At 43.0% G+C, this 14,923-nt stretch overlaps 1 protein-coding gene across 3 annotated transcripts; it reads left to right on the forward strand.

Annotated features, from left to right (window-relative positions):
* Positions 1-561: 561 nt before the first annotated feature.
* LOC146618153 (transcription initiation factor TFIID subunit 4-like) lies at positions 562-11,422 on the forward strand. Of its 3 annotated transcripts, XM_085373349.1 has the most exons (16): positions 562-982; positions 1,169-1,290; positions 1,384-1,485; positions 1,915-2,037; positions 2,436-2,558; positions 2,735-2,863; positions 3,048-3,197; positions 5,047-5,049; positions 7,148-7,271; positions 7,577-7,661; positions 8,006-8,166; positions 8,266-8,396; positions 8,691-8,816; positions 8,942-8,998; positions 10,293-10,400; positions 11,297-11,422. In XM_085373349.1, exons 1-16 carry the CDS (start codon positions 562-564, stop codon positions 11,420-11,422), a joined length of 2,091 nt encoding a protein of 696 aa, XP_085229475.1. The 3 variants fall into 3 exon arrangements, with proteins under 3 accessions (XP_085229475.1, XP_085229477.1, XP_085229476.1); XM_085373351.1 differs by lacking the exon at positions 5,047-5,049 and having other exon boundaries at positions 1,169-1,294; positions 1,397-1,488; positions 2,774-2,863; XM_085373350.1 differs by lacking the exon at positions 5,047-5,049 and having other exon boundaries at positions 1,384-1,488; positions 2,774-2,863.
* The last annotated feature ends 3,501 nt before the right edge of the window (positions 11,423-14,923 follow it).

A 14,923-nucleotide genomic window follows, 5' to 3' on the forward strand; every position in this document is an offset into this window, starting at 1 on the left:
GTAGCTGTCCTGAATTTATTATAGCTGAAAATGATAAAATCGTCTTGTAATTATTAGCATTACATTTTGCCACAGCCGCCATTTTCACCGGTTGGCTCCCAGTTTCGCTTGATTGGATTCAGAAATCTTTCACCAAAACTGGCCGAAATGATCTTGGATTCAGGCCCAAGGAGTCTTAATTTTCCGAAGCATACATGGGTCAGATCCAGCTGAAATAGAAATTCACAGAAATGTCCTAAAACCTGGAATAAACGAGTACTTTCGCACTTCCGGTGTCCTTCTTTTCGTGTTAATTGTTTTTCGAGTGGGGGGGTTGGTTGTGTCTCAGGTAAGATCTGTGGTTAACATGAGCCGGTTTCATATTTGTTTGCAAATACATGAAACTTTAGCTACTCCATGTCGAGACAGGTGTTTGCTAACAGGTTGAGATATTAGACACACTTTGGCACGATGCGGGTGACATTGAGTCTAGCAAACCACGGCGCGTTTGAAAAACTCCTTTGTTGTATTTAACTATGCTTTTGCTTTGCAGCTGAACCCTTCTTTCGTTCAGCTGCAGTCATGGCCACAAACAACGTGGTTACTGAAGCTAACAGGTTGGAACCCCAGGCAGCACCCGGGGATGGAGACGCTTCTGTTCAAGTCAGGATACAAGTCGCTGTCACAGCTGCAAGCATGTCACAGAGTGACTCTGTCTCAGCCCCGCCTAAAGTCGTCCCGAGTGGCCAGCCTTCAACCTGTGCAGTGTCAGGGCCTCGCACCTCACCTCCTGTTGTGGTGGTTGCAAATGCAGGCGTGAGTGCAGGTAACCAACAGACAACGAAACAGCCTCAGAACCAGGTGGCCTCCGTGAAACAGGTTACAACCACAGGAAGGACGGTGTTGATAACTGTTCCCAGATCAGCAACTGCACAGCCAGTCACTCCTCGACTGCCACAGGCCACCTCCCCACATCTCCCAGCCAATATCCAGATACCTCCAGGTGAGCTGCACAACCCGCTGACTGTAGTCTACACTGTAATCCCATTACAGATCCTCCTTTATTATATTCCAAAACCTTGTTGGACATGTGCTGTCTATAATTTGCTAATAAACACTTCAGTTAGACGTGTCACCTGCAAGGATAATTCATCAGTTTATTGTAGTGTTTGGGCCACATTTATGGCAGGTATGATGCTGATCCGCAGTGACAGTGGGCAGCTGATGCTAGTATCTCAGCAGGCTTTGGTTCAGGCTCAGCAGGGACAAAGACTTATCAGTGGTCAACCCACCAGGATACTTGCACCGCAGGTGGGTGCATGTGCGTGGCTGCTTTTCTATGTTATTTAATAATGACAGATGTGTGATTGCACCTGTGATGTCAGCTGCATGTCTGCTGTTCAGGTGTGTGCAGCAGCTGAAAGTAAAAGGAATGAGAATGTAACAGTGATCAAGATGACGCCTACTTCCAGTTTCCAGCAAGCAGCACCAGTCCAGAAGACTGCTGTGGTAAAATTACAGGAGTCTGTTTGCAGCTCACAGTCACTGATTGCATGTTATGCAGTGTATGACTGTGTGCACCTCTGACAGTTAGTTTGTTCTTTTAGGTATAGAAAGAAAATCCAAAAAATCGATGCAATAATTACACGACTGATGGACACATTTGTTTTCATTTGAAGTATAAAAAATGTCATTTAGTGACGGTGCTTGAACTTTGTGTTAATAACAATATGTCATCTTTAATCAGTAACACTAATGAAAACAGAATGATGCTGGAAAGTTGCAGTTTGATAGGATCCCGAGTTGAGTAAAAGCAGAGCTCTCAAATGAAACATAAAAAATAATGAGCAACAAACACCAGAGAGGCTCCTGCTGCTGTGATGCTGGCTTTTCTTTGCTGTTCCTGGTTTTAGTTTTTGGTGACTTTGTGTTCAGGTCATTGGTGTTGCCCCCAAACCAGCTCTTGTCCACACGGTGAACGTGGTGTCTGAGCGAGGCAGCCATGCTGGCACTCAGGCAGCAGGCGCTAAAAAGGAATCAGTGCCCACGTTTAGCAAGGTGAGTGCGACCAGGCCCAGCTCCCACCTGCACACTCAGCTTGACCTGGCTCAGCAAGAAGCCATCAAATGAGTTTTTATTTAGATTTTTACTGATACTGTTTATAAAATCCAAGGATTTGTTGTACTGTCAAAGAGGAAATCTTTTCACACAGTTTCCAGTTCAGACTAATTTTTGTAATCTTATACTGGTGTAGCCGCTTAGTTCTTCCTCTTTAAACCAACTTTGTCAGGGACAGCCAGTCAGAACAGAGTTTGAGTTAGGAGTGCAGGAATCCATATGAGGGATATCCTCTCACGAAACACACGACAAAAAGCAGCCACAAATTGAGTTTTTAGAGTAGATGATAACAGCTGAGATAACAGATGAGATGTGATTACTAAATATTTCACCAACAGGAGACGCTGGAAAGTGTGAAGAAGTGCAAGAACTTCTTGGTAACGCTGATCAAGCTGGCCTCCAGTGACTCCAGATCTGTGAACGTGGCTAACAATGTCCAAGCGCTGGTCAGGAGTCTGCTGGTACATCTCTGAAGACACTTTGTTTCTCCTGTTGTTTTTAACCTTGTTTACAAAAAGTATTGTTACTAGGCAGACTGAAAGAGGCTTGTTGGTAAGAGTTAATAAGTTGTTGTATTCTTGTGCTACACGTTTGTAATTTTTAATTCTTATCATGAAGTTCATTATTAAATTACCAGCTTATTTATTTATTTATTGATGAATTTTTTTACCTGCAGGAAGGAAAACTGGAAGCAGAAGCGTTTACGGAGCAGCTCTATGACACGTTGAAGTCGACTCCACAACCCTGCTTGGTGCCTTTTCTCAAGGTATTGAGAAGTAAAGCCTGTTGCTTCCTCATCTCCAGATGTCTGTGATTGATTTAAAAATAAAAACCTTTTTGCATTTGTGTAGACTGCGTTACACTTTGCTGAAAGGATGTGAATCACATTGATCATAGCTAGACTGTTACATATTTAGCTGATGACATTTCTGTTTCATCATTGCCACCAGAAAAGTCTTCCTGCGGTGCGTTGCCTTACTGCAGACCCCCAGTTATTCATCCAGAAAGCTTCAGCTTCCACACCCCCTCCCTCAACACCGTCCTCCAGCATAAAGCAGTCCAACACTGAGCTAGGAAAAACCCTCCAGAACAGGCAGCAGGTAACCAGATGCAATATTTTATGGGGGGGAATTTGACATTAATTGTACCAAACATAAACCATGTCTGATCTGTGATCTTATTCATGGATGTTGACGTGATTAAAGGCATTGCTGAGCAGCACTGTTGTATTTGCAGCATCCATGGAGGTTCACAGTTTAACAAAAGTGAAATTCACTGACTTGAAATGCAAAAAGAAAAATCCAGCTGTGCAGTCGGCACAAGAATATATAGTCAAAACAGAAATCAGAGATGGTATACTGAGGAGGAATCGTGCTGTTTTAAATGCATTAAAATGTGGACCTGACTTTGGTCGTCTTGTATTTGCAGGACTGACAGTAAAAATATTTCTTCTTAGGAACATCCTCATGTTACATTAAGCATCCCACAGCTTTTCACGTTGCTGTGAAAGTGGATTAACATTAATGAGGTGTGTGTGTGTGTGTGTGCGCGTGTGTGTGTGTGTGTGTGTGTGTGTGTGTGTGTGTGTGTGCGCGTGTGTGTGTGTGTGCGCGTGCGCGTGCTCCAATTACCTGATTACACTGAAGAACTTAACATGATGCAACCTGAAGTAAGACATTTGAAATTATTCCACCTTTGTTTTATTGATTTCAGCCATGACACACACAGTTAGCAACAGCAAAGTCGATTTTGATTTCAGAACAATGTATGTCCATTATACCCTCCAACACCCCCCAATCCTGGATTCTTCCTCTTCCAGGTCCACACTAAACAAGACACGGCAGAGATCCAGTCTCCACACATAAAAATATCTCAAGCCACATCACCCAGTCACACACCCACACACACAAAAGAAAGTGAGTAACAAGCATAACCAAAAAAACCAGAAACTTCATAATGTCACCTCGCTCAGTTCACTTCAGTCTCAGGAAGTAAAGTAATAGTGTCCACCAGTAAGAGAAATGATTTCCAGGTTTTGTTAAATTTCCTAATTGAACCTTTTAGAGAGAATCTAAGTTTTTCTAACTTTAAGTTAAAGAGTACGTCCCTCACCCAATGGTCATGAGTTGGGGATGGGGAAGCTTCCACTTCAACAGAATAAGCCTCCGAGCCAGTAAAGTGGTAAAGGCTAAGGCCTTTTTAAGGGGGCCAGATTACTGTAAACTGGGGGGGATGCCAAACATTGCGGAGAGTGGGTTAGGAGGGACAGTCCTCCAAAATGCACTCGGTTTAGAACAAGACCAAAACACGTGGATATGGTTGGCAGGTGATCTGCTACAGGCATCAGTAATGGTTGGATAGATCTTAGATAATTTTGTGTTTGTATAATGTGCTTTACAGACCACCTTGCACTGAATCAAAGCATGACGGGCACAAATTGAGGATGAGTGAATGAGTTTCAAAGCAGAATCCCACTGCTGTTCTGGCAGCTCTTCCTCCCATCTCAGCTTAGTAGGAGAAATTGGTTTGGGGACCAAAGCATCTAGTATTTTATACAAGGCTGGTATCAGTCTGTTTTGATGAGGGTTCGTCTGCAGGATCATATCCAGATTTGTTTCTGGAGGCCGATTGGAGAAAGTGAGGGAACTGCTTTTTTACAAAATCTAGCCTGAAGATAATGAAAAAGTTGGAATCAGGCAGGTTGTATTTAGACGATAGGTCAGCAAAAGATAGAAAGGTGTCCTGACTGTACAAGTCCTTAACAGCCCTGTCATTTATCTTTCCAACTGCTAAAGGCCGCATCAGTGTTTGAAGGTGCAAAATTGCAATTCTTTAGTAAAGGTGTTAGCAAAGATGGCCCACGTAGCCCAACGTATTTTCTGAACTGTCGCCAAATAGTTACCGTTTCCTTAACTATTGGATTCTCCCCAACAAGGGTCGGAGAGAAAGGGAGTGGTGAGCTGAGTATTGATGATGATGAGTAACGGCAGATAATAAGTAACAGTAACTTAACCCAGAGAATAAAGTCAGCCCCCAAGCCAAAGCTATCCATCACCTCGTAGAGGAAGCTCCACTCGACGCGGTCGAAAGCTTTCTCTGAGATACCACAACCTCTGGAATTGAATTGCACGATGTCTGGATAATATTCAAGAGGCGTCTTGAATAATGATATGAGTGCCTGCCGGCCGTGAACCCCGTCTGATCGAAGGAGATGATTTGTGGCAGAACACGTTGTAGCCAAAGTGCGAGAATTTAGAAAGTATTTTAAAATCAATATTTAAAAGAGGAATTGGTCCATAACTGCTGCACAACAGAGGATCCTTGTCTTTTCTCAAGATTAAACAAATAGTAGCTTCGGACAAAGTCTTGGGTAACTGACATTTTGAAAAGGCTTCATTATACATATCTTTCAACAATGGTGCCATAAGATCAGCATTGGCTTCATAGTATTCTGCAGAGTAGCCGTCAGGGCCCAGCGATTTACCCGTGTTTAAGGATTTAATGGCTTCTTGCACCTCTGCTACAGTAATTGGTCCCCCTAAGCCCTTCGTCAGATCTCTATCTATTCTTGGAAAATGTATATTTTGGAGAGTTTCTTCTGATAGAGGTGGAGAGCTTGAAGTGTACAGATCGAAATAGAAACAAACAAATACTTCATTAATTCCCTCTGGGTCCGATATTATGTCGGAGCCAGACGTTTCCCTGCCTTATCACCGGATTCAAAAAAGCGTTGCTTTGTCTTAATTAATTGAACCATAGCTGTTGCAGTGGTGGTTAAATTGAGCCTGGCTTGAAGTTTCACACGTTCTGTATAGAGGTTAGGATCTGGGTTCGATGCATATCTGCCATCTAGATCTTTGATCTTATTCAACACACTGGGCGTGTAAGAAAGCTGAAACAAAGCTATAAGCTGGCCTCTCATGTAGGCTTTCGACGTTTCTCTTTTTTTTTTTTTTTTTTTTCCCGCCTGTCCCATTTGGTTCTTTAGCCGTCAGAATTGTTGTCTGAAGACCAACAAGGATACCCAATGGATTTATTTTGCCAAATGGATCATCGTGGCATTGCCGTATTGGTCCATTTGGTCGATCTTTGTTTTTATTATTTATTATATTTTATTTTCAGATGTTACAGACGGGACAGACATGAGTGAGAGATAGGAAAGGGAGAAAGAAAGAGGAAGGAAAAACAGAAGGGGAGAGGGACAGTGAGAAAGGGGGGGAGAAAAAAAAATAAAAATCTCCTGGATCACCTGTTGAGAGAAGAATAGAAAACAAGCAGAAAAAAAACAAAGCAACATACTAAACACAACACCATCGCATTAATCTAGCTAAGTGTAAACAGCAGTAAATACTAAATATTCAATGTTGTTGTTGCTGTGAAGTACAGCCAGACTTTGACCGCTTCGCCTTGGGCGTTTTTAATCTGTAGCTCTGCTCTAAAAGAACGTACGTACCTGGGCCCGCCTACTGTCCTCGGAAATGTAAAATGATTGGCTAGAATCCAAAGTGTATCACAGCTCAGGAAAAAAAAGCACCGAAATGTGCGCTGCTTTTCGGTCTGGTTACTACCGTTTATGTCAGAACCGGTGCCATCATGGCACCGGATACCGGTACCCATCCCTACACCGGACAATACAAATACACATGGAACGACATAAACTGGACCTGGAAACCCCTGAAAACAAAACTTGCAAGTGTCCACTGCACAGCAGGGTGTAAACGTTCCCCTGCAAAGACTTCGCCATCACCACTCTATCTTCCCTGTGGCGGCTAAGGTCTCACTATGAAAATACACCTTGTCCTTGTTCTACTAGAAAAATTGAGAACCAGGTTGTATCTTACTATACAAAAACACACAAAAGAAAAACACACAAAAAATCAGAGGTGTTGTTGTCCAACATTTGAAATTATAGTTAAGATATTAAGAGCCTTTTTTATTATATTAATACAAATGTGTATGCGATATTTAGATGGCATAGAAACTTACAGCTGGAGTCATTTTTATGATCATAGTGTTGGATTTATGATGATGACCTTTTTTTAAAATGCAGGTTTTCCAGCCTCGAGGAGTGGCTCTGAGACCTGGCCTGATGACATTAGTCCAGTCCAGAAATTGCATATCTAAGAAACCCACCACTCGGCCCATAGTGGGATACTCGGGAAAAAACTTCTCAGGTAAACTTTGTTAAAATTTAGATTTGGAGCCACGTCGAGGTGAACACAGAACTGATCAATCAGCTCATTTTTGTTCCTCTAGTTGTTTATTTCATTGTGAGGGTGTTGTTTTGTTTTTTTAATAATTGTACACAGTCAGGGTGCTTCAGTGTGTCCTCACAATGTTTCAGGAGACCTAAATGTGTTTTTTAGGCTTTAAAAATTCAAAAGTGTAGTGGAATTACATGTACAGACCGTATGACACCAAGAGACGCTTGCATGACCCTGGCGTGCTCTCACTCTTTATGCATTTTGCTGTTTTATAGGAGGTTTTTCGGTAAAGCAGCCCTTCCCTCGTGAGCCACCTAATTCTACCAAATTTGCATTCAGAGACAGTTCAGGATCTTACAAGTAAGATATAAAGTTCACACATTTGAGACTTTAATAGGAATTTTGTGGTGGTTGGAATCGGTGCACTATGGGGTGGATGAAAGGAAGTGTGTAAAAGCAGCCCTACATCCAGCTGTTTGTCCTTCAAAGTGGAGCTGTGCTGGTTCACACAGCTCGCACCCTTCATATGCACAATCCGCCGTCACAGAGAGGGGGTGTCTTCATCTGTGGCAGGTGGTTGTGTGACATCTGAGATCCAACAGTCACCTAATGTTGCATGATGAGAGAATATTAAGCAACAGTCTAACTGCAGCAGCAACATTTAATCACAAACGTCCTCAGCACAAATGTGTGTTGTGTCCCAGAGAAGATGATGATATTAATGACGTCACCTCCATGGCTGGAGTCAACCTGAGAGAGGAGAACGCACAGATCTTGACCAGCACGGTTGGTGCTGTGGTGCAGTCGTGTCAGGATCAGCTGTTCCTGTCCACTCACCCGGTGCTCAGCAGAATCCTTCACACAGGTACAAGATCCACACTGAGACACATGTTTATTACAGACACTGTCTCAGACTAGTCTCTGAGACTCCCAGGATGTGATATTGTCATGCACCCTCTGTTAGGACAGGCTCTGGGAGTAACCGATGTTGGTCCAGATGTGGTTGCTTTGGTTTCTCATGCTACTCAGGAGTTTCTTCGTGGGCTGCTGGAGAAACTCACTGTAATGGCAGACCACCGCAAGACAGCCCTGAAGGTAAAGATGTAAAACACAGGCATGAATAAGACCCGAGCAGGGATGCATCTACTAACGCCACGAGGTGTTAATACATGCATCAGCCGCTCATCTGAAAAACCCAGCTGAGGTAATGTCCATCTAGTTTACTGTGGCATTCCTGGTGCTTGGCACTTGTTAAGATGTTGTTAACAAGATGTTATTTTGAAGCACTATCATATACTTTATATGGAGACATGGCCTGCAAAGGACCGTGAACCTGTGGCAAACTAATGCAACATGTGGTCCCTTTGTGTTAAATTTGTCTTTCAACAGCAGAACTCGTGGCACACGCAAGTCAGTGACGTTCGTTCTCAGCTTCGCTTCCTGGAGGAAATTGAGACCTTGCAGAAGAAGAAGAGAGATGAGGAGGAGAGGGAGAGATTGCTGCGTTTTGCCAGAGTAGGTGAAGCCAGAATAAGGCTGCAACACGATTAGTGTTTTTAGATTCAATGTGTCTTTGAAAACAACTACTGAGAAGAGTTTGTGCATTAAATCCTGGATTACATGTCTGGTTGTGATCACAGAGTCGCTCTCACACTGAAGATCCAGAGTATCAGCAGCTCAAGCAAAAAGCCAAAGAGGTGCGTTTCCTTCTCTAAAACCTCCACAGGAGTCATTCTTCCACCTGCCCCCGTTTATGTTGGTGTTTGTGAGCTCTGTTTACTCTGGGAGGCAGAAACTGTTGTTCTGACTGCAGGTTGGAACTGTGAAGAAAGAACATGTATATAACATGAACATTGCCACTATAAGTCCAAATTTAAAGGCTTGATTGTTTTTTTGAGCCACATGTGACCACTTTTCAGATAAAAGTCAACTTAAAATTATCAGGAGGGTGTCAGGTAACACTACTGGTTAGTACGCATCATCCATAGACTGTTTGACTTCACAGAGGGAGGGATTGTAAACCTTAACTGAACAATGCTACATGTGGGCTGAATACAGATCAGCTGAAAGGGAAGGACAGGCGAAGTAACAGCAGTAAGAGTGGCCGAGGTGACCTGCTGTTCCCGTCCCACAGACTAGCAGTGCATCATCACGGAGATGAAGTCTAGAAGACTCGAGCAGGCCTGTGTCAGTCGAAGTAGCCACACCTCTGTTAATTCTGAAGCCTTGATAAGATTTAGTCTGTCAGTTGTAGTGAAGGAGAGATGCAGCCCACAGTCATTCATGTTCCAGGCCATAAGCTTCTCTATTCTGCTGGAAATCTGGGTCATTGTGGGAACGGCAGTTTTTATTTTATCTCTGGCTTCATTTCAGCATCAGGAAGTCAAACTCTGTAAGTCCCTGCTACTTTTCATGCTAATTGTTCGTTTAATAATACGATGGTGTGTGTGATGTTTTTGGCTGGCAGGAGACGGAGTAGTGTGAGGAAGATGAAAGGCAGCGGTAGCACTGCGGCTATTTAAGGAGGCGGAAACGCCACACATGCCGTGTTTAGCTGTAGCTGTGTAGCTCGCAGCCATCACGCCCCCAGAGGCTTCTCCACAGCAACACAATCTGTTCATTTACATGCCCTCCCACCCCCACACACACACTCAACCTCTGCACTGCACACAAGCTAGCACTTTGCCAAGTCTGTACCTACACAAGTACTGAGAGTATGAGTAGGTACAAACTGAAAGGATTCCCACTGGTGAATATCGTGCCTTTAGTGACACGCACTTAACAAAGTTGGTGTGGATTTGATTAACAAATCTTTGCCATAATTTGTCATATATATTTAGCTACAGCTGCCTCATCAAGCAAAGTGCATTTGCCTCTAAACCCTGGCTTATATATTGCATGTATAAAACAATGACAGTGTGTCCACGTATGCATACAGAAAATATGTGTGAAAACATAAATGTTTACGAATTCGTTGTCTTCTCTTTTCAGTTGCAACAAATAGAGGAAGCTCAGCTGCAGCAGAGGGAGGCCAACCTCGCTGCTCTGGCTGCCATTGGCCCTCGCAGGAAGAGACCCCTGGATCAGGCCGACAGCCAGGTGGGTGCACAAAGTTTTGTTTTCTATTCTTTTGTGGTCTGAATGGATCATTTCAGAAACATCTTTTCTAATTTGATATCTGTGAATGTTTAACCTGCTGCTGTAAAACTGCTGCCCTCCTCAGCTGATGAAGACACAGCAAATCTAGAACCTGCTGCAGTTAGCCTGTATAAGACTGTTAGTTTAGCTCATTGAGTCTTTAATTCTTTGTGTGTTTAAGTCGCAGCGCTTCAGGCTGTAGGTTTATAGATGGGGACGCTCTGTTAGCTGCACACTCTACCCGCTGCCTTTGAACTCCATTACCCAGAGGAAAAGACTGCGTGCCGCCTCTGTTTCCTCTCGCTGCTGCAGGCCTTCCTCCACGTCTGTACAGACTTTACCTCAGCTAGTTCAGCAAACATTGACAGGAAGCATGGAGTAGTGATGGAGAGAGCGCCATCTTTGCACAGATGTTCTTTTTCAATATCGAGTTAGTGCTCAGATCACACATCAGTTATGTTATCAGTAACCAGAAGAAGCCTTTCCCCTTCATTTTAAAATGTTTTAGACATGGTTTGAAATGAGACTGATTTAAGTGTGATCGCGGAGAATATTTGAAACCTAAAGCAACATATTAGCTACCTAACAGGAAAGATGCTGTTTTAAAACCTGCCAATGAGATTATTTTTATTATGTCAGGATAATTACGAGCATAAAACTGAACGAGGGAGACGTCCTCTCCGTACTCTTGCTGGTGGATGGATCATCACCTCTGGGCTGCTTTGTTTTAAGAGATCAGATTAAATTAAATCTGTAGCAGCCAAGCGAGCTGAAGAGCAGGAGCATGTGTTTATGTCGCAACACAACCAGCAGGTTCATGCAGGGAGGGTAACACAGAAACTGTGTCTGTGTGTCAGGTGTGTGTGCTGCCCAGACCAGGTGTTCACAGAGTGACCCGGCTGATCCTGAAGGATCTGCTGGTGTGTATGGAGGAGGAACCCTTTCTGCGTCACTCTCTCACCCTCTACAAAGCCATGCTTTGATCAGCTGATTGTCTTCCTGCAGTTGATCTAAAATAATTTGTTGGAGTCCTCGTTTTGTGATATTCTGTTTTGCTTTTTGTCACGGTCGGGTTCAGCTGCATTTGAATCGCAGTCAGTTTTGGTTTTGCTGTTGTTCTGTTGGAAAAACTAAATGTGAAAGTGAGCACAGCTGTGTGTCCGTGAGCTGTGTGGAAAAAGTAAAGTGACTGTGGTTTCCTGCTGGATTGTTGGGTTTTTTCCACGATTAAAAACATGTTGAAATTGCACATCTCACTGTGTCTTTGTTTCTTACCTACAGTTGCAGATTCTTTCCTCTGCGACAGAAGACTGTAGTGCAAAGGAAGTTTTGTTGCTTAACCAGGAAACTGTAGTTTTACCTCTGAGTTTTTAGGGTCATGAAGGTTCAAAAAAATAATAAACCGGAGTCTCAGGCTGACTCTGGACCCCGGAGTCAGTAGCTTGAAGCAGCCCAACTAAATATTCACTTGCACTTATTAAGGAAAGAAATTAAGGACATTCTTCACTTCTTACTTTTTTCTCTTCTTCGCTGCAAGTTGTGAGACCATGACATGATTTTTCTCATAGTTTGTAAAATATACGATCTACTGCCAGGATACCTGTCCATGAACCTGGCTAAACTGGGAAACCCTGAGTTGAGTAGGTGATCAGCTGTGTGACTGCTTGATGTGAGGGTAAGTGTAGCTGGTCAGTGCTACAATTACTTAAAGACTTGATTTGTAATATGGGCTGTTGGCACGATGCTGTCAGTCGGATAGCTCATTGCTGTAATTAAGCGTAGCTGAACTCAGTGATGCGGTGCAGTTCTGGCCTGTCGCTTGCATCCACACCAACAGCCAGGGAACAATCTTAAATAACCTTAGCAAGATGTTTTCAGGTAGCATGAAGAAGCACCAGCCCGCTGGAAGCGCCCACAAACCTGACATTTCTAGTCTTACAAAACTTCAGAAAATTAAGTCAGATGCCAAAAATCTGAGCTTTCCTGCGATTGGCTCCTAATGACTTTGTATGCTCAGTCACTGAATACAACTTTAAGTTTTTGTCAAACAGAATCTCCATTAGACTCAGAAATAGGGCTGCCACGATTTGTCGACTAGTCACGATTACGTCGACTATCAAAATCGTCGACGACTGATTTAATAGTCGACGCGTCGTTTGAAACTTTGTACGATCACAAAAGACGCAGGAATAAGTGGCAGGATTTAAGAGTGTAATAACGGACTGAAACAGAAGATGGCAGCACTGCATGTACAAGGATGTCAGCTACCGTTAAACCCCGAAGAAGAAGAAGAAGCAGCTGTGTCCCAGAATTCATAGCGCGGCCCAGCGCAGTTTCCAACAATGGCGGCAGCTAGTTAGTTTTAATGTTACTCTTATTATTCTTTCTGGGTCACAAAATAAACGTTTAACATATTTTCAGGCGAGAATGTAGCTGTGTAAACCTCAAATATCTGCTCAGTTTATCAGGACACCACATATTTTCAAAAGCGCTCCGACGTTTTCGGAGACATCTGTTACCCACTAGCTCGTTAGCGAGCCGGGGGCTAGGTCACTAGCGCGGTGAGAACACCGGACTCCCCGCAAATCGTTTTCAAACCCACTGCCGTCTTTCGCTACTCAGGTTAAATATATATGAGTCACTTAGATAACTTAAAATGTTATTGTTTGGCTTTTTTTTTTTTTTTTAGTATTTTATTTGTTCCTGAGTAAATCAGTTTGTCTGAGATTAAAGTTTTTACACAGCTGAATAAACGTCAAGCAGACAGCTGATTATCAGAAGGCAAGGCAAGTTTATTTGTATAGCACAATTCAACAACAAGGTGATTCAAAGTGCTTTACAGAGACATTAGAAACAAGAACAAATAAAAAGCATGATTTAAAATTGAATAAAACAAGCAAATAAACTAACTAATTAACAAACAAACAAACAACAGTATATAAAATCAAAACAGATAAAATCATCTGTGTGTGAGATGCTCCAGAATATACTCCAGTGTCCTGTTATATTTTAGATAGCAAGGAGTTTATTAAACTTCACCGAAACAATCTGCAAATTTCATTAAAATTCAATAAACTATCATCTTGTCTTTATTTTTAGTTAGCACAGACCTTAAACACTTAAAGCTGTAAGCTAATGATAGTTATATAAGAGCAGATGCTGCTGGTGCAATAAGCTGTACGTTTTACGTCTAATGGATGATGATCTGATTAGTCGACTAATCGCAAAAATAATCGGTGACTAGTCGACTATCAAAATAATCGTTTGTGGCAGCCCTACTCAGAAACACACTACGTAACGTTCATTAGCTAATGACTTGTCAATATTTAACTGCAGCCTCCGCAGTAAGACAACAATAGACTCTATAAAAGATGAATTTTACCACACGAGTGTCACCGTGGCCACGGTCGACTCGTCTCCATTATGACGCTAACGAGACCATAACTGAGAAAGTGAACAAAGTGGTGCAACAAATAGGTCTGTAAGATTAAAAAGACCATAAACTCCATCACAAAAGCATTGACTGAGATTAATGGATCAAGCAGCGGGGCTATTTTCACGTACAGCTGATCCCAGCACTGATCCTGCTGCTTGTTACACTGCAGAGTCCAGTTCAGTGCTTACAGGTGTTTGTACATGAGCCCAGAGTGAAGGACAAATGTGAAAATGTTCTCTGGTTCACATAAACCTGGAATCACATCTCGGATCATCAGCAGCCTAACAGCAGGGATTTCTTTGCTCTTTGTTGGCGTCGAGTCTTTTAGTTTTCCTTCTGACACCTCTTATATGGTAAATGGCCTGTATTTATATAGCGCTTTACTAGTCCCTGAGGACCCCAAGGCGCTTTACATATCCAGTCATCCTTCACACGCACATTCACACACTGGTGATGGCAGCTACAGTGTAGCCACAGCCACCCTGGGGCGCACTGACAGACGGACACTGGCGCCACCGGGCCCTCTGACCACCACCAGTAGGCAACGGGTGAAGTGTCTTGCCCAAGGACACAACGACCGAGACTGTCCAAGCCAGGGCTCGAACCGGCAACCTTCCGATTACAAGGCGAACTCCCAACTCTTGAGCCACGATCGCCCCGCTCTTACTCCATTTTAGATCTATGCTGTGACTAACAAGAAAAGACAAGTAGGGTTATAAACATGTCTGATGGATGAAGAATGACATATTTAAATCCCACTGCTTTGTTTTTATAGATCTGTTTCAACGTTTTCTCTCAGTAATATTAGTTGAAGGCCAACATGTGGCACACGAGGCAGCTGTGCCCATGACCACAGATCAACACTGCAGTCGATTATGGAGACGCAGTGATTATAGCTGTGGACGCATGTTTAAGGATGTCATTTACACACACGCAGTGTTGGTTCGGTTAAATGTAAAACTGCAAACTCTGGTTTAGCTGAACTTAGCATCCCAACATCAGACGCTGTTAGAGTTAAAGCACAGCAGGTAATAAAGAGTAACATGAA

This window comes from Diplotaxodon limnothrissa, linkage group LG15 (genome assembly GCF_057381915.1).
Source record: "Diplotaxodon limnothrissa isolate DT_005_m linkage group LG15, D_limnothrissa_male_GT1.1, whole genome shotgun sequence".
Classification (NCBI taxonomy): Eukaryota; Metazoa; Chordata; class Actinopteri; order Cichliformes; family Cichlidae; genus Diplotaxodon; species Diplotaxodon limnothrissa.

Excerpts from the sequence above, each read along its gene's own strand:
- LOC146618153 (XM_085373349.1), top strand. The coding sequence starts at position 562 with ATGGCCACAAACAACGTGGTTACTGAAGCTAACAGGTTGGAACCCCAG. Across the intron at positions 1,291-1,383 it reads CCAGGATACTTGCACCGCAG|GTGTGTGCAGCAGCTGAAAG; the intron begins GTGGGTGCATGT and ends TCTGCTGTTCAG. Across the intron at positions 2,864-3,047 it reads GCTTGGTGCCTTTTCTCAAG|AAAAGTCTTCCTGCGGTGCG; the intron begins GTATTGAGAAGT and ends CATTGCCACCAG.